Below are 18323 nucleotides of genomic sequence, written 5' to 3'. Positions count from 1 at the left end.
GGGGGGGGGGTTTGTTTGCATTTGTAGCCCTCAGCTTGAATGCCATTTTCCCAGCTGTCCACCAATGAAATTCTCTCAGGGAAAAACACATTGTATATAAACAATTAGGATCTTTTAGTTAGATGTTAAACTGCTGGTCTTGGCTCATTGTACCATTGAAGACCCTATGAAACATCTTAAAATAGGAGGACTGTTAGCCCTGATTTTTCTGGTGCAACAGGCCACATTAACCCTAAAAATCTCTTCTGGCCTTGCAGTCCCAGGTCATCAGTGCAAAGGACTTAATGTTATCTCAGTTGACATTTGCAGGTGAATGAAAGGGAAATTATTAATAGGCTAAATAAATTTTGAGTGCTATGTATAAGGGAGAAACTGTTTTCTGAAAGTTGGAGGGAGCTTTCAGACAGATCCATACGCCAAGCCATGGCTGTATACATGGAAGCCACGTCTACCCTGTACGAGGGAATCCTGAATTGTTGTTCAAATTCTATTATTATTTTTATGACAAAAGCCACTCTTTTGATCTAATTCCTGGCTACATTGCCTGCTTCGTCCACAGGTCTAAATAATCACATTCATGTCTGACAGTTTAACTGCCATTTGAGAATTGTCCACCTAATTCGGTTAATTATTCTGTGGTGTTATTTAACCAAGTTGAACACTTTTTTCACAGCTTGCTGTTGAGATATTTAAACGATTACATTTCTAATCCACACATTTTAGTTAATATGCGATCTGTTTCACCGATGTGTTTCCATAGATCGTGATGATGATGCTATAAATCGTGACGAGGATGACAATCGTCATCAAAAATGATGTCACAGGCTACTTGTTAAGGAATCAGGTTTGTACCACGCAGTGCAACAAGTTGTAGGTTCCAAAGTTTCGCTGACACAAAAACACCATTATTTAGTATATAAAAATCGCAGAAATAGTATGAATATTGTGATTTAATAACACTAACATGCAGCAAATGTCAGCATGTAGCCTAGCTTATGTTGATATATTGGCCACTAGTCCTGCCTTATAAAAATAATTACAAATAGGCTATGTCGTGTGACAGCACATATTGTAAAGAAACATGACCGTATTCACAGATAAACGCAACAAATGCCATATAGCCATATAGTTTCTAAACGAAACTGCCGAAAAGTTGTGAATTACAATCTTATTCTTACCTTACTCTTCTGTTTCGGTCACGAACTTTAGTTCCGAAAATAGTAAGAAACGGATGGAAATGTAGGCTTCTGAGCCGTATGGTGTAAAAGATGTGTTTTGTTAATCCCACTGTATAGTAAACTATCAAACAAGTAATCCGACTGCATGGGCGAATGTACGATATTTTAAGCGAGTCATTCAAAGCACAACTGTGTGTATGTGTGTGTGCGAGAAAGAGAGAAAGATGGATAGACAGAGGGAGGGGACGGTTAACACCCAGATCATAAAATCGAATGCAATGCAATAATTGCAATGCAAAAAAATTTTTTTTTTTAAATATGTGACGTCATTTAATGTTACGTAAAACTAAGATTGCAATACCATGTGCGAAATATATTGGACAAAAAATGCTTTAACTAGACTCGGGTTAATGGCTTTCACGTTTCATTAGTCAAATTTACTTGATCATGATTGAGAATATTTATGGATCAAAACTAAATAAGGTGTTTTGTTTGAAATCGATTTCAGTTAGGCCAGGTCACAGGGAGAACCTTGGAAACCCAATCCTGACATGCTTTTGCATCGTATGTAATGTATTAATGAAGTTGATAAAGACCAACTTCTGCTAGTTTGACAAAATGTGTCTGTTTCCTCTGTTTCGATAAACTATATGGAATCCAAGGGAGCTGCGGACCAAAACCATTTATTCAACATTTTTTTTGCATTCTTTTGCATTTTTAACATTTTGTACCCAAAGGGTTAACATGCAAAAGCGGGAGGGCATGAGAATAGAACTCATACACAACACTCCATGTTTTCTTTCTGATTTTAGGGCACACCATAGTCTTGCGGTCTGACAACTGGGGGACATAACGAGATGGCAAATGGTAGTTTTATCTTGGACGAGATAAGTGTATTAACCTCATTTCTGCTTGTGACAGCATTGCACTCACACAACACATACGCGTTGTTGCTACAATGCCCATTTTAAATCATTTTCAGAGACAATCTTTTTTTATTTTTATTGAATTATATATATTTTTCCAGTGTTTTGCACACAGAAGCCATCTTGGGACCGAGGCGTGTTTTCAACGAAAGCAGTTATTTTAGCTCCAGACGTGTTTACATTTCTGTGGTCCAGTCTCCAGCTTTCCCTTTTTCCTCTCTCCTGTTCTTTCTCCCTCCCTCGTTTTCAGAATGCTACACCAGGAGCACAGGCCTAGTCCCCTTGGATCCCCGATATTCTTGAAGTCTGCCCTCCTTCTAGAGGGAGAGTCATAGCAAATGGAACACCTAATTTATGTGAAAAAATTGTATTTTATAAATCCATTTCTTATTAACTCTGTGCTTTTGCAATTAAGTTAATGATATTTATTTGAGATCCACGACTGCAGTTTCACATTTTGTCCTGTAATAAATTGAAGAGACATTATCAATCCATCTAGAGTCAGCTGTTGACTGAGAATAATCAGTTTATGCCACTATAAGAACGCCTTGCCAAATCTGTTACAGAGCAGGAAATGTTCAGGCACTGCCCAGTAGTGCACTGTGGCCCACAGTACACATGGAAATACAGTCCCATTTAGCATAACAACATACAGATGTTTATTATATTGATTAAAACAGGTCACTCATCCCATCATTGCTCAACAATAAAGGGAACTCATCAACAGCAGACTCCTGTGGAACCAAGAGTGTTCAGCCAGTGTTCTACCCCAGGTTCCAATACACACGGTGCAGCCTACGCCCCACATCTTCATGTGGGAAAGGAACAGACAGCCGACCAGGTCTTGGAATTTTGTGTAAAGAGCCTGTGTTCAGCTGGTGCTGGAAAAAAATGCAGTCTAGACAGAGGAGCTGGGATGAAATCTGGAAGCTATTCCCTCTGACTTGGCAGGACAGCGTCGCTCCAGTGTGGGATCAAATTTCATTGCCAAATTACACTTGAAAGTGCTCATATGATTTTCAAACCATTTTCTTTTTTATTTGGGTATACAAATGCAATGTGGGGGTGGCAAGCTTACACACAATGCTTTAAACTGGCTCAGTTTTATTATTATAAGGTATGTGCTGCATACTAGAGTTACAATACGTTATGACTAATATAGTAATGACAAAACAACAAATAACCCCAACACGCATGCTTTTAGAACTGGCACATTATCATGTGCTTTTTAAGTACAGGTATTTCTTTAATTTTCAACAAATAGCATTCAGAACCTTTTGGATTTGAAATATATTGTATAGCAGTACTTACATGCACTGTTTAATTGAGCAAATTTTGGCATTATGCCACAGACTGAAAATTATACAGAACTATTGTTGGAATATGGTTAATTATGAACACAGAAAGCTGTAAGATACCAGATGAAGTGAAGTACATTTGGCAATATGTTATTTTTCATTCATTTTCAAGATTTCCCATCTCATATTTTGAGGTGCAAGTGCAATACATTTACCACCAGCAGGAAGAGGTAGCCTAGAGCCTTTAGGAAAGGATCCAACTAGAACATATATATACAAATTATTAAACACATTATAGGGAAAAGCCAGTAAAATTTGCATATGCTGTTTTTTTATTTTATTGTGACATGGGTATTCAAAAAACTAAGACAGACAGTAAAACACTAGGAGAGACCTAACTTACCCAAAAGTTGGGGGAAAAACCAGAAGTGCTAGAGCAGTGCAGGCGAGTTAGGAGGGTGCGTCTCGGGGACCAGGATTCAGGCCGCGAGGCGGGGCACATCCGAGTCTGGGGAAAAAAAGAGAATGAAAGACACAGTTATTCACTCAGTGAACAGAAGAGCAGCACTCTCTTGAAGTGAGGCCGGCCGGCAGCTACTCAGGCTAAGGGGAAACTGGTGTGACCCAAGCATTGGTGTGCTGCCGGCGGCCTGATTGAATTATTGAATCATAAGCCGCTTTTCCACCGCAGGGTACCGGCTCAACTCGACTCGACTCTACTCGCTTTTGGTACCAGGTACTACGTTTTCAGATAGTACCCCCGTCAATGTAGCTGGTCGTCATAGCGACGCCACATGAACTCTGCCGTTTCTGACCAATCAGTGGTCTGCAGTGTTTTCACATCACCTTTTAGTATCGCATCAGCTCGCTTGGAACCTCGACGGAGGTGATACCAAAAAAAGTACCAGGTACCAGGTACTATCCATAATTTTTGCCTGATGGAAAACCAAAAAAGTTGAGTAGAGTCGAGTCGAGTTGAGCTGGTACCATGCGGTGGAAAAGCGACTATAGGCCCTGCAGCGCTGTCCGGGCTCATTTGCAGAGTGGAGGTGCTGAACCTCAGCCCTGTCCCTCCGCCGCTGTCCATGGTGCTGTGGGCTGGGCCGGTGTGGCCCCGGTAATGCGGAAACAACATGGCGGCTGATGGTCGGGAGGGGCGGGGCTCCTGAGGCCTGCACCACTATATGGTTATATTCTGTTACGACCTGGTCTGGGGTCAGACCGTAACAGGGTGAATGATAAGGGAAATGAATGTGTAATGGGATAACTGCCTGGTCTTCGAAGGGTGCTGGGCACAGGGCGGCTTTGAACGCTGAGCTTCGAACAGTTAGTCGGTAGGCTGAAACCAAAAGTCTGAATATTACATTACATTACATTACAGGCATTTAGCAGACGCTCTTATCCAGAGCGACGTACAACAAGTGCATTAGTTCAAGGTGCAGAGGTGCAGAAAAACACACTAGAGTGAAGTAAAGATCGTAGTGCCAGAAGTGACCACATAGATCAGGACTCCAACCCTGTAGGGTAACCTGATGTAATGTACCCAACATCCTAAGGTCGAGATAGGGGAACACTGAACAGAAGATTTCTCATGATTTTATAAACTTTCTGCATTCTCCAAAAAGTGTAAAGACAAGAGAGAGAATAGATTTCTGAAAATAAAACCCAGAGAATGTGTTTTGTTAATATAATGCAAATGAAATACATGTATTCTAATTGTAATAGGAAACAATCATTATGAGGCATTGTATTTTTGAAAAGACAGGGACAATTTTTTTGAAAATCAAATAAATGATACAAGCTTTATATAGCTATAGTCTCCTATAGCTTTCTTATAGGAGACTGATTTTAAAAATAAAATTAAAAACGCTACTGTTTTAATGTTCACCATCAGGCATCATCAGTAACACACAGGGATTATTTCCTTAGTCCGCTTACGTTTCCTATGACACTGATTCACATTTCAGATCAGGATCAGAATCAGAATCCTTTTTATTTGCCAAGTATGTTTACACATGCAAGGAATTTGACTCCGGTTTAAAGGCTCCCAATGTCCTTACACCAAGAAAAAAAGAGTAACAACACAACAACAACAACAATCTTCAGAGACATACACAAGGAATGACTGTATACAGGACATAAATAGTGCAGGATACAAATAGTGCTGACAAATAGTGCAAAGAAGTGAAGAGTGCAAGGAGTGAAGAGATAAATATTAAATAGTGTTCCAGGGTTATTGCAAAGTGCCACAGTGAGTTAACTGTTCATAAGTGTGAGGGCGAGGGAGAAGAAACTGTTCCTGTGTCTGGTGGTTTTGGTGTACAGTGTTCTGTAGCGCCTACCAGAGGGGAGAAGTTGGAACAGGTTATGTCCAGGGTGTGAGGTGTCTGCAGTGATTTTCCCTGCCCGTTTCCTGACTCTGGAGGTGTACAGACCCTGGATGGTGGGCAGGTCGGCACGGATAATCTTTTCTGCAGATCTGATTGTCCGTTGTAGTCTGTTCCTGTCCTGTTTAGTGGCCAATCCAAACCAGACAGTGATGGATGTGCAGAGAACAGACTCAATGACTGCAGTGTAAAAGTGGATCGGCAGCTCCTGAGGCAGGTTGTATTTCCTGAGCTATGTTTCCAGATGAAACATAGCCTACTGGAAGTGACTTTGCAGTATATCCAATTGACATATCAAATGAGAAATGTAAGCTACGCAAGTCAGTCTGCATTAGGTGCCAGCAAAACCAATATCTGAAGCAACACGCGAAGACAGCAATGACATTTTCTGACACGCAATCTTGTTTGCATAAATGAACAGTGCGAATATGTTGCCATCTACCGAATATATGGCATATTACTATCAGAGTTTAACCACGTATTCCTTCCCTTTTTTATTTTTCGTTTTTGATCCATTCTTTATAGCAAAAGAAAGATTGTTGTGCTGTGAAGTCATGGAAACGTGTGAATAGATAATGAAACCTATGAACAAATTAAATAAATGGCTATATTAAACAGCAACGCCTCTTGTGCGTCTACAGCATGGAGCTCACAAATAGACTGACAAGTAGGCTAGGCTATAAATCCAGGCATGTTAAAACTTTGATTATTCCGGAATGGTTAGTTTTTAACAGGTAGCCTACATCTAAATAATTATTATGCTAGACAGGTTATAACTAACGTTAGCTAGCTCTTTAAAGGGGGGCAGTTGTGACGAACTTTACAAAAATTACAAGGTTTGATGAGTTACGTATAAGCAGCATACTTTACAGAACTATTTTCAGTGTTTAGTAACGGCTGGCTCGTTGGTCTAGGGGTATGATTCTCGCTTCGGGTGCGAGAGGTCCCGGGTTCAAATCCCGGACGAGCCCTTCTTTTGGAAGTTATTATTGAACTTATGTCGTCTACGCAATGTGCATTACAACTCAGAAAACCGTCCCGTCGCAGCAAAATAGGTACATTATACGCATACAAACATCGCAGTATGATATCGCCGTGCCGTTTCATACTGAAACGTTGTGATGTCAACATATTTCTAAAATTGGGCTCGTCCGGGATTTGAACCCGGGACCTCTCGCACCCTAAGCGAGAATCATACCCCTAGACCAACGAGCCACACGACACATACATTTGCATAATTCGCAAATCCCAGTTCAAAATTCGGAACGTATAATGTACGTTCCCACTTTAAAGATTAATAAATCGCGTCCGTTCACGCTTAACCTTAATTTCCTATCATAGTTAATATACTAGCTATGTAGTTACCTCAGCAAAGCTACATATTTTACAGCTGAATGTATAACTAGGACCATCACTGCTGCCAGACCGCTGAAAACATTTTACACCGCAAAAGGAAGCGATACATGGTCGTTTTTTATTTTTATATATATATAAATCCCCATTCAAGGGTACACTTCAGTCCAATCTGGTAACCAAAGAAGCAGGCACAGTCAGAATTGAAATGCATTATGGGACGGAGGCGGATGTTTCTTTCCAATCGCTCACTCCACCGTACAGGAATCCTCCAGGCCACAGAAAGCAGTATTGCGCGCTTTTCATTGCCGCCTAATATTTTTGAACATATTACGAACTAATAAATGAACTAGACAACAAACTACTTTGAAGATCATTCTAATTAAACAAGCAATCGCCGTGGGAAACGAAACATTTTGTTGCATAACGTTAGCTACATGTATTAATGAATAATGCCTAATTTTTGTGCGGCCCCAAATTGCACTAGGAAAAGCACACAATCGGACTTGGCTTTTTTTAGGTTTCCTAGAGACCCGGAAAGGTAAGTTTGAAGTTGCTTTGATAAATAGAGAATTATAGCTAATTGAACTGCATTTAAAATATATATATATTGGCAAGCTACAGCAAAGTGCAGAATCGTGTGCGCGTGTTTTAGCTGGCTAACGCTACAGCTTTCTTGGTTGTCAAGCTAGGTATGGTTAGCCTGGTATTTGGACAGCTTCTCTCTACTTGAAAACGCGTTATTAGAAAATATAACTATTGAGAGAAAGTCATATGCAAGTTATCAATAATAAGTCAGTAACAAAATGGATAATGAGCTGACTAGATACTTTATAAGCAAGCAAAATATGTCGTTTGCGTGCAAGCTAGGTAGTCAAGAGACGTGTTTTCTACCGGAAAGCACGTTTATCTTTAGCAAGCTAACAAGTTCCATTCTATCCAGTACGTTTTCCACCGCGGTTTTATTAGGCAACAGGGCGCTCTGTGATCAACTTAAATGAATTCTATTGAAGTTATGCTCAATAAGCAAAATAGAATTTCAAGCTTGGCTTACTTTAAGGCATACATAGCTAAAACGCAAAACCAGCCAAGACTGTATTGCTGCAGCCCAAACCAGCGCCAAGTTATCCAGCTAGCCATTGATGTGATTAAGATTTGCCAACTGACCAATTTGTGTGCATGGCAGTTGTAAAATAAAGCAGATGTATAGCTACCTAGTGAAATGTAAGTTTTTTAGGTAGATAAGTGAAAACATTACGCACACGCAGTTCTCCCGCGAACTGCAGCAATATCTGACGTATCCTGTTCACCCAGAACGACTTGCTAAATTTGCATCTTTGACCCATATTTGGACGTGACGTTCAACTCTTGTTCTGTGGTTTGACGGCTCTAGCTCAGAATTAATCTGTGATCTTTCATGTCTCCATAAAACACGTTTTCAATGTACAAAAATGGCGAGGAAGTCACGCGTACAAAGCCATTAATAAGCCATTAATTAAAACAAACACAAAATCTAGGCCGGGTGTTAAAAGTATTGATATCAAAATGAGGCCAAGTAACTACAAACAATATTGACTATATTAGCTCACACAAATTAAACAACGACTATTCCAAAGCAAAGCTGCCCAATGTGTCCTAAATTATTTAATGCAAGTTGGCCCTGTGTATTTTCATCTTACCAGTGAAGAGAATGTGGTCATTCAGACTTTGTGTCACATGAAAGTGTCAAATAACAAAAAAATGTCTCATGAAAAAAGTCATTTAAATGGATGTTTTGAACAGCTTATGAAAGCTCACACTCCAGAAAGGATAGGTTTATACAATGGTTTAGGGTAGTGGCTCTCAAACTCGCTCCTGGGGGCCCCTGTGTGTGCTGGTTTTTGTTCCAACCACAATTGCCATCCCTGAATTTGAACAAGCTGTTATTTTTTCTTGATTTGGTGCTTTCATGTTTTAGAGCAGGGGTCCCCAATCTTATCCAGAAAGATCCAGTGTGTTACTGCTTGGTTGAAACCAAAGTTTACACCCACACTTGTTTAACTTCTGTGAGCAAAGATAGTCAGTATTGTTTGTTGTAACTTGGCCTTATTTTGATATCTATACTTTTAACGGCAGGCCTAGATTTAGCCAGTTTTAATTAATGGCTTATAGACAGTGCTTTGTATGCTAATGTTCTGTGTTTGTTATGAGTAGCTAACTGATAATAAAAATAATGTATAAATGTATGAACCATTAAATCTGGAGACAGACATACACACTCATATAGACGAGTGATTGTACAGGTCTCTGGTACTCTCCTAGAGGGATGGAACATTTATTATTATTATTATTATTATATTTTTCAACCAGAGGAAAGCATTGTGTTTGTTTTGAAGCATGTCATACACACGACTTTGAACCCTCTGTGTGCCCAGATGCCAGCTGTGGGTGGAGAACTGCCGTCGAGCTGACTTGGAGGACAAAACGGCCGACCAGTTGAACAAACACTACAGATTGTGTGCCAAACACTTTGAACCAGCTATGATCTGCAAAACTGTAAGTGTGTATACGAAAGTAAAGAAGGCCACGTAAAAGATAGTATTTCTGTGTGAAGCAGTTATTCACTGATGATGGCGATTTTGAATGAATACAAAATTGAATTTGGGCAAGTTTACAAAATGGACATCTATATATCATCTTTGTTATTTATTTTTTGTCTTCCAGAGCCCTTACAGGACAGTGCTGAAAGACACTGCCATTCCAACCATATTCGATTTAACCAGCCACCTCAATAATCCACACAGCAGGCACCGGAAGCGGATTAAAGAGCTGGTACGGAGTGTGATCGTTTATGTTTTGTGTGGGGGTTTTCGCTTATGACAGAATTTAAATAATGTAGCACTTAATAAAAAATTAAAAAACACACAACCTTTGTCTCTAAACAGACAGAAGAGGACATAAGGAGGATCAAAGAGAGGAGATGTAAGTTGCAAGTTGTTGAATATGTTTTGGGGGGACCACAAACTCTGAAAACTTAATCGCTTCGAATAAATAATTTTTTAAAAATAATGACGAAATTAGTAATTTCTCTTCCTTTTTGGCTGGACCGCAACAGCGGGGCCAGCCCTACAAACGCGAATGTCTGTGACTGAGTGACCGCGTGAGTGATGAAGTTACACCATTGGTCGGCCGAGTTATGAAGTTACTCTATTGGTTGGCCGGATCACGTGTGTTATGTCCAGCCATATACTAGGTTTTGACCTAGTATTGTATCTTTCTTTCCCCAGTGGAAGCGTCTCGTGAGAAGTCTCAAAACAAAGAGAACGAAGTGAGCGAGGGCCAAGATGGCAGCGCTGATAAGGACGACGGGCCGGCCCTCACCCCTGAGGAGAAGGAGCTGCGGGACTACCTGAAGTCGCTGTTCGAGATCATCGTCGTGATCGGGAAGCAGAACATCCCGCTGTATGGCCACATGGAGGTAGGGGAGGAGGGGGAGTGCTTCACCCCCAGCAACTTTCAGGCCCTGCTGGAGTATCGCATCAACGCCGGGGACGAGGTCCTGCGAAAGAGGTTCGAGATGACCGCCGTGAACGCCGAGTACTGCCCCTCCGACCAGCAGAGGAAGATCCTGGAGGTCTGCGAGGGCTGCATTCAGGAGGAGGTCCTGCAGGAGGTGCGCGAGGCCCACTTCTTCTCCCTGGTAACGGGCGACTTGACAGAGTTCCCCGATGGGCCCCACGTCCCGCTCTTCCTGCGCTTCGTGGACAAGTCCCACGTCCTGCGGGAGGAGTTCGTCGAGTTCCTGCCCTTCGAGGGTGACGACGAGGCCCTGACCCAGAGGCTGGAGGCCCAGGTCAACGAGAAGTGGGGGCTGAACATGGAGCACTGCCGCGGGCAGGCTCACAACAGCTCGGGGGTGTTCGCCTGCAAGATGAAGGCCATCACCAGCAGGCTGATGGAGAAGTACCCCCTGGCCGTGTACACGCCCTGCTCGACGTGCGCCCTCAATGTTTACCTGGCCAACAATTTGCTCCTGACAGGAGTGCAGGTCGTCATGTCCACCTTGAGAAGGATAGGCTTGTTCTTCAGCAAATTGCCCCAGCTGCAGGCAGAGCTAGAGCATGCCATCTCCATCTTTTACCAAGGCAACGAGGAGAAGGCCAATGACCTCAAAGAGATCTGCCGCAGCAACTGGACGGAGAGGCACGATCTGTTTGAGCTGGCGGTGGACTTGCTGGAGTCTCTCCTGCTCTGCATGGACTGCATCCATGACAACGAAGACCAGAAGTGGAGCGACCAGATCGTCAACGATGCCTACGTGATCTCGGAATCGCTCGCGGACTTTGAGTTCGTTGTGACACTGGTCGTTCTGAAGAATGCCCTGTCGTTCACCAGGGCATTCGGCAAGAACCTGCAAGGGCCGACCTTGGACGTGTTCTTCGCTGCCAACAGCCTGACCGCAGTCCTCCATTCTCTTAACGAGGTCATGGACAATATTGAGGTCTACCACGAGTTCTGGTTCGAGGAAGCCGTCAACCTGGCTGCCGCCATGGAGATCCCCGTGAGGATCCCCAGGCTGTTCCTCCGGAAGCAGCGGACCGAGGCCGGCGTGGAGATCCAGCCCGAGAGCTACTTCAAGGAGTACCTGACCGTGCCGCTGGTGGGACACGTCATCCAGGAGCTGAAGGACGTCTTCTCCGAGAACCACCTGAAAGCCCTCAAGTGTCTGTCGCTCGTCCCCGCCGTCATGGGTCAGCTGAAGTTCAACGCGTCGGAGGAGAGCAACGCGGACCTGTACAGGAACGACCTCCCGAACCCCGACACGCTGCCCGCTGAGCTCCACTGCTGGAGGATCAAGTGGAAACACAGGGGCAAGGAGATCAGCCTGCCCTCCACCATCCGCGACACCATGCAGCTGGCCGAGGTAAAGTTCTTCCCCAACGTCTACGCTTTCCTCAAGGTCCTGTGCACTCTGCCGGTCCTGAAGCTGGAGAACACCAAGTGCGAGGCGGCCTGGAAGCGCACGAGAGCGTACCTGGCGGACACGCCCGTGAATCACCGCTCGAAGAGCCTGGCGGTGCTCAACATCAACTATGACGTCAAGCACGACTTGGACATGATGGTGGACACCTACATTAAAATGCACCCGGAGCAAGAGAGTGAGTCGCTTGTATGAAATCGCCATGGTGAACTGTGTGCAGATTTGAATACCTTCGCTCAGAGGGTGTCAGAATGGTCCCGTTGAGAAAGGACAGCAGCATTGGAACATATGTATATGGCATTGTTCTTTGCACTAGTTGGTTGTATGTAAATTTGAAGTGGTCACTGAATATTCTTCTGGAGGTTTTACCAAATGTGTTTTCTATGATAATATTTTCCCTTATTGCCATTTGGTATTGGTCAAGTTTTGGACATTTTCCATCATTGCGTCTGCTTTGATTTTCTGCCCTTGCCATAGTTTTTATTAAAGTGTACAGAAAAAAATCGTTATGAGTTGTGTGGGACCAGTACCATAACAATTATCTGTGTATTGACAGAGACATGAAACTGTCAATCAGCAATTTCATGCTGTTGTTTATGATTACAATAAATGTTTTTTTTTCTCCAGACCATGGCTCTTATGGTAAAAGTCAACACGTGGCTGTTTTCAACACTGCTAAAAATGTAACCTTTTCATTTTGAGTGGAAAGTTGAAGGCATTATGTGCGATCCTACTCTAAATAAAATGTAAAACACAGCTTTCTGTCTGAACTTATAAAGGTAAATTCATTATATAAAATGAATTCAAGAAAAAGTGGAGGATTATGAATGGCATTTGACAGTTCTGAATCAACCTTAACAGTGTGCCAGAATAAACTGTGACATAGTCTTGAGCCAGGTGAGACAAATTAAGATAATTATAAGAGGAATAGGAAGGCCAATATTAGCAAGGGAGCTGACTAGAACAAGTGTTTAAAAGAAAGGAAATTGGTGAAGAAGGCCAAAAAATGCCACCAAACCTCACAATACCTTGCAAAGTAATAATTAAGTATTATTATAATATAATAATCAAACTACCTGCAAGAAATAAACCTGGAAACCAAATCTGTGAGACAGGGTGTGTAAATTTCCTAAACACGTGTCACGCCTGACGACAATCTGCACACCTGTAGCAAATTAATCCATAAATTTTCTAGTTTACAGCAAACTACTCAATTTCAGAACACAAAGTGAGAGTAGAGAATTTAAGGCAAAGGATTTTCTGAGTTTGGATTTGTTAAGTTTTGTGCTGCCATTCTTTAAATATAGGTATACATTTTTTCTTCCCACAATAATTTGAAGATTGCCTTGCAGTGATCTCAAAAGTGGAAACTCATTGTTTATTTAGCCCATTAGCAGTTGTCTGAATTGATTAGGGGTACGAAGCCTATTGGAAGCATGTGCTTCCACACAGGTGTGGTTCCTGAATTCGTTAACCAATCAGCATCCCAGGATGCTCACAGTTTTGTATAAAATGCTGAACAGGCTCGGTTGCCCATTAGCTGCCACGGCTACATGTTAGCAGTCATTGGCGGGGTATGTTTGGCAGGAAGTTGATCATTTCATGAGAAATGGTGGCTAAAGCAATTTTGGCAGGGCGGTCTGAGGGAAATTATGACCTAGGGGCAAGTGTGGTTTCATACATACTCAACTATCATGGCAGTGCATTAGTTTGAGGTTCAAAGTAAAGCGGACAAACTATTCTGAATTGGTTGACTGAAAATATCAATTTGGGTTATGAACAGGCAAATTCATAAAGAACAGTCTGAGAAATTTAAAGAAGTCTATGGTTTGTGTTTCTTTTTATGTGGTACTTTTATTTAAATGGTCCCCAACCTCCCCAGTGCAAGGTACCAAAAGTTCACTTTTTGTGTTTGGCATCCAGGCACTGTCCTCCAGCAGTTTGTCAGCGAGGCCCTTTGTATTGTGAACTTCAAAGTTCAGTCAATTGCACTATGCTCTTTAAACCTGAAAATGTCATGTTTTCATATGCAGTTCATTAGAATTTTACCTAGAGTAGTGGCATCCATCAGACTACAAAAGTATTTTAAATTAATTGTAAAGTAAAATGAACTGTCTTTTGACAAAAGTATTTTAAATATGAATAAATAATCCAAATGCATAAATGCATGCAACTACACTCATAAAATACAGCAAAGGCATTCAGTATGAATCTCAGGAGTTATCTTTCAGGTGGCTATAGGCACTCGTTCAGAACAGAAACTGTTTAACAGACAAGCGTAGACAAGTGGCTAACCGGGAACTTGCTTCACACAACTGGGGACTCATTGAGGGTGTTTGGGGGAAAAGTTTCGAAAGTTAGGTTTTAACGTGTACAAAGATTCTCATCTGATGCCATCTACTATGGTTATACTTGCTCGACTTATGCATACGACACACTTGCGTTTATCTTTTAATCCTGCCAGCACTTGGTAGTAACAATGCACCTTCATTTCTGAAGGTTTTGAAGGATTCACTGGAAGCTAATCGGATATATATGATATCAGCTTGCCTCTGGAAAGTCATAATTGCTTGAATTTAGCTTGAATTGCTAAATAGTTAAAAAAGAAATGCTATTCACGTCCAGCTATTGCTGGTAAGTCAAACCAAATGGTCTGTTTGCTGCCGCTTGGCTTAGGTTGTTGGCCATGGTTGCCTTTTTGCTTCAAGATAAATCTTGAAATATGTCAGTTTATATTTCTACCTTTTCCCCCAGAGAGTAGTTAAAAATCCTTGTTATGTATGGATGTACTACACAGGATCTCACATCAGTGCCTTCCATTGGCAAAGACTCAGGGTAGAAGTTCGTCTGAGGGAATTCATAGTTTTAATAGAAGAGGCATTTTGCAGACAGTAGAGGTTCAGTTTAAATTTTTTTGAACAGTCCCATTCAGTATATTCTATTGCATGAGTGTGCATTTTTAAAAAGCTATTTTAATTGTGCAACAATCGACAGATGTAACCGCCTGAAAATGAGAGAAAGCTTCTTAACTGGGTATTTAAACTTTCCTGCAGTATTTTTTTTTCAGACAGGAGATATAGTTCTGTCAGAAAGCATGTGAAAATGTGGCACCCAACTTCCATAAATATAATTTTTATTCCAATTTTGACAAGTGGTAAAGAATATTCTCTGCAAAGAATCTCATATTGTGTGAGCAACATTTGTATATTGTGTGGTCAACATGTGGATTTTAGAACAGCCCACCCAAGGGATTGCAGCCTTGAATGTTATGAATATATTTTGGCAAGTACTAATGGATTTTATATCTGGATTAATACAATATGATTTCAACTTCTTTGCATCTGTGGCCCGAGACAGAACCATGATAAAATAAAATTGAAGGAAACTGGTTGTACATTTTTTTTACGTATTAACATTAATACCTTTCAAAAAGTTTCAACTGTATTTGCATATACTCGAAATATCCATCTAAATACTTTCCTAGGAATTATGCATCTCCAATTTTTTCCCAAAAAAACAATAAGTTCCAGGATTCCAGTATCTCTCTTTACTAAATCATGACTGAGAGGCGAACAACAGATGATCGTATGAAGAAAGGTACCGGGTGTCCTTTATGCTCGTATAGGTGCAGCAGGGTATGTTGCTATAATTGTACCAGTGTATGTCAGAAAGCAGTTTTAAAATTTCATGCTCATCTATATTTTGTGTACAGATGAAACGCACATTATTACGTTGCTGCAGCTTTTCAGTTTCTTACAAATTAAGGAAATATCAAACCATCTGGAACACCCAAGAGAATTGTTTACAATTTTGCCAAAAGAAGAGTGCGCTGCAAACTTTGCAAACCAAAACCCAGTTACTAATAAGCTCTAGAGGCATTATGTGAGATCATTTAGACATCCAGTTTTAATAAGTCAGTGCCTCCATGAACACAGTGCTTTTTCAAGTAAACAATGTTTTCGCCACTGCGCAAGATTACCACAATAGTTTTTTTTTTTTTTTTTCACAAGCCAAAGTGGTTTACTGCATTTCAAGAGCTGCATAAAGGAAATGCCCAATAAAGCAGTGCACATGCTCACAGACTTCTAATTATCATTATTTTCTGCTGACATTCCGTTTCAGTAAATATTTTATAGGGCCAGAAACAATTCACATATGAGCAATGTGCAATTTTTTTTTTTTTTTTTGCCTTGGATCACAAATGTAACATCCATTTAATGTGAATACCTGTGTAATATGATAATGGTTGATGTGTCTGGGAGATGTATTTCAGAAGTTTCAGTACACTTTGTTTTCAAAAGGTGTGTAAATATATTTCAAGTTAAAAAAATGTCAACTATAATATTTCACATTTGTAAAAACTAGTCTATTGTACACATGAATTTATCTGCATCTACAACTGAGTAAATGCTTTTTACTGAGCATGTCTGTGACCATCATTCCAACTAAACTATCATATGTTACCCCTACATAAAATATTAGAGATGCACAAGAGCCTATTGCGGCTGTATTGCATTGGCCAAGGTTAAGTTTAACTGTTTACAATATTGGGGGGGAGATGGCCTCCTTGCCACCCCCTCCCTCCCTACGCCCCTGAGACTGCTTATGTAAATAAGCACAGCGAGTTCATTTAAATACACTTCCGGTATTTAAGGTGCGGCTTGCGCATGGCAGGAAATACATGGATGCAATGGATATAGGCACTGTCACTTTTAAATATTAACACGTCTCATTAGTCAAAAATAAAAAAAAATAAAAGAAAACTTCAGAACACAGTTCTGACGTTTTAAGTTGTTTAATTCCGCACCGAATAGTGATCAATCTCCAGAGTCCCCGTCTCTCAACTTCTCTAACGGTCAACTATTCCTAAAGATGAAGGATTCATGAGTTTTAAACAGATTTAAAAAACATTCTCTCCTTTTGCAAACGCAGCTGAGAGTCATCATACATGTAAATATAACACTGCCAATAAATTAATGTACAAAGCGTCTACCGTAGCCATTTCAGGTTTGTGCATGTGCAATTCATACCTCTATCGCCTCCCAAAGGAAGGGAGCAATGTGATCTCCTTTGGAGAAAATACTTCAAAAATACTGTTTTTGAGCGAGCGAAGTAAAAATCTGTCACGGAAGTAGCTAATTTTCGGGTTTTAAGGCTTTATTTTTATTTGCAATAAATCAAATCATACATCATTTAAAAAAAGTTATTTGTCCTTGAATATTTAACATGTAGTCGGAATATATTCTAGCAATATATTCTAGCAGGAATTGGATTCTAGGTCTCCCCGTCTGTATAATTGTAACAACTGTTACAGTTACGCCGCCCCTGAGTTGCTATAACAAACGTGTTTTTTGCCGTTGTATGTTTGCAGAATGCCATCTAAAGAGAAAACGAGAGAGTTGGTACCCAGTAAGGTCATGGAGAGGGCTTCAGATTTGGATAGAAGGAACACTAGATGTGTTGAAAACCATCTACTGTACATCTACTTAGGCATTTAAAATCGTGTTTCGTATTTAATTGAAGAAATTAATTTTACTCATCAACGTGTTTGACTTTTAAAGTTAGTTCAGTGTTTAATGTTAAATGTGTTCAACTAATTTACTTGCTGTGTTGACATACCCTCATCTTTTGGATACTCCAATTGATTAATGGGAAAGAAATATCTGCCTGGTCAGAGGCATTTATAATAAGCATGCACCAGACTGGTCCGTATGGTCGGCTGTTTTCTTTGTAAAAGCCTACTTTGGTGTTTAAAAAAAAAAAAAAACAAAGAAAAGCAGCTTTCCTCATTTATTTGGACGTTGCCAGAGCTCACATCAAGGCAAGTTACGAAGTTGCTTGTGCGTCAGTGTTTACGCACAGACTTTTTTTAATTAATGAGGCCCCATACTTCATAATCTGAGGATGTGGCTAGTTTCATTTTATCAATGGAAATATGTTTCCTTGATTAACATTAGTATGTGCAACAAAAAACAAAAACAAAAAAATAAACACCTACTGGCGGACATTATAGAGCATATTAATTTACTGTTATTCCGCACCACCATTCGATTACATTGTGAATGCAATTGAAACGGCTAATGGCTAGACTACTGACATGTCAAAGCTGTTTGAAGTGAATTTCATAGTAGACTACTAGGCTAAAAATTTCCGCATAAATGTCCCGCTGTATGAATAGATGTAATGTAAATGATATGGAAAAAGTTGTGTAAATCTGGATT

The 18323-nt window shown here is 40.7% G+C and overlaps 2 protein-coding genes and 2 non-coding genes across 4 annotated transcripts in view; 2 read left to right on the top strand and 2 right to left on the bottom strand.

Annotated features, from left to right (window-relative positions):
* The window catches only part of LOC118209791 (transcriptional regulator Erg-like), a 31607-nt gene extending 30234 nt beyond the window's left edge, over positions 1–1373 (bottom strand). Inside the window, exon 1 of the mRNA XM_035385444.1 lies at positions 1179–1373. The gene's annotated coding sequence lies outside the window, so the exon portion shown is untranslated. The remainder of the gene's footprint in view (positions 1–1178) is intronic.
* A 5315-nt stretch (positions 1374–6688) lies between these two features.
* Positions 6689–6760, top strand: trnap-cgg. The gene has a single exon. It is a non-coding gene; the product is annotated as a tRNA-Pro (tRNA).
* A 172-nt stretch (positions 6761–6932) lies between these two features.
* Positions 6933–7004, bottom strand: trnap-agg. The gene has a single exon. It is a non-coding gene; the product is annotated as a tRNA-Pro (tRNA).
* Positions 7005–7349: 345 nt separating this feature from the next.
* On the top strand, positions 7350–12859 carry LOC118210183 (52 kDa repressor of the inhibitor of the protein kinase-like). Its single transcript, XM_035386147.1, has 5 exons — positions 7350–7683; positions 9557–9677; positions 9846–9953; positions 10067–10103; positions 10409–12859. The coding sequence occupies exons 1-5, from the start codon at positions 7595–7597 to the stop codon at positions 12295–12297; spliced, it is 2244 nt and encodes a 747-aa protein (XP_035242038.1). The 5' UTR covers positions 7350–7594; the 3' UTR covers positions 12298–12859.
* Positions 12860–18323: the final 5464 nt, after the last annotated feature.

The sequence above is a fragment of the Anguilla anguilla genome, chromosome 12, assembly GCF_013347855.1.
Source record: "Anguilla anguilla isolate fAngAng1 chromosome 12, fAngAng1.pri, whole genome shotgun sequence".
NCBI lineage: Eukaryota > Metazoa > Chordata > Actinopteri > Anguilliformes > Anguillidae > Anguilla > Anguilla anguilla.
This window is presented reverse-complemented; position numbering and strand designations above follow the sequence as displayed.

What these genes read in the sequence shown, in the direction of transcription:
- LOC118210183 (XM_035386147.1), top strand. Translation starts at nt 7,595, where the DNA reads ATGCCTAATTTTTGTGCGGCCCCAAATTGCACTAGGAAAAGCACACAA. An exon ending in CAGCTATGATCTGCAAAACT is followed by an intron (nt 9,678 to 9,845) that starts GTAAGTGTGTAT and finishes TTTGTCTTCCAG; the next exon opens with AGCCCTTACAGGACAGTGCT. An exon ending in GGAAGCGGATTAAAGAGCTG is followed by an intron (nt 9,954 to 10,066) that starts GTACGGAGTGTG and finishes GTCTCTAAACAG; the next exon opens with ACAGAAGAGGACATAAGGAG.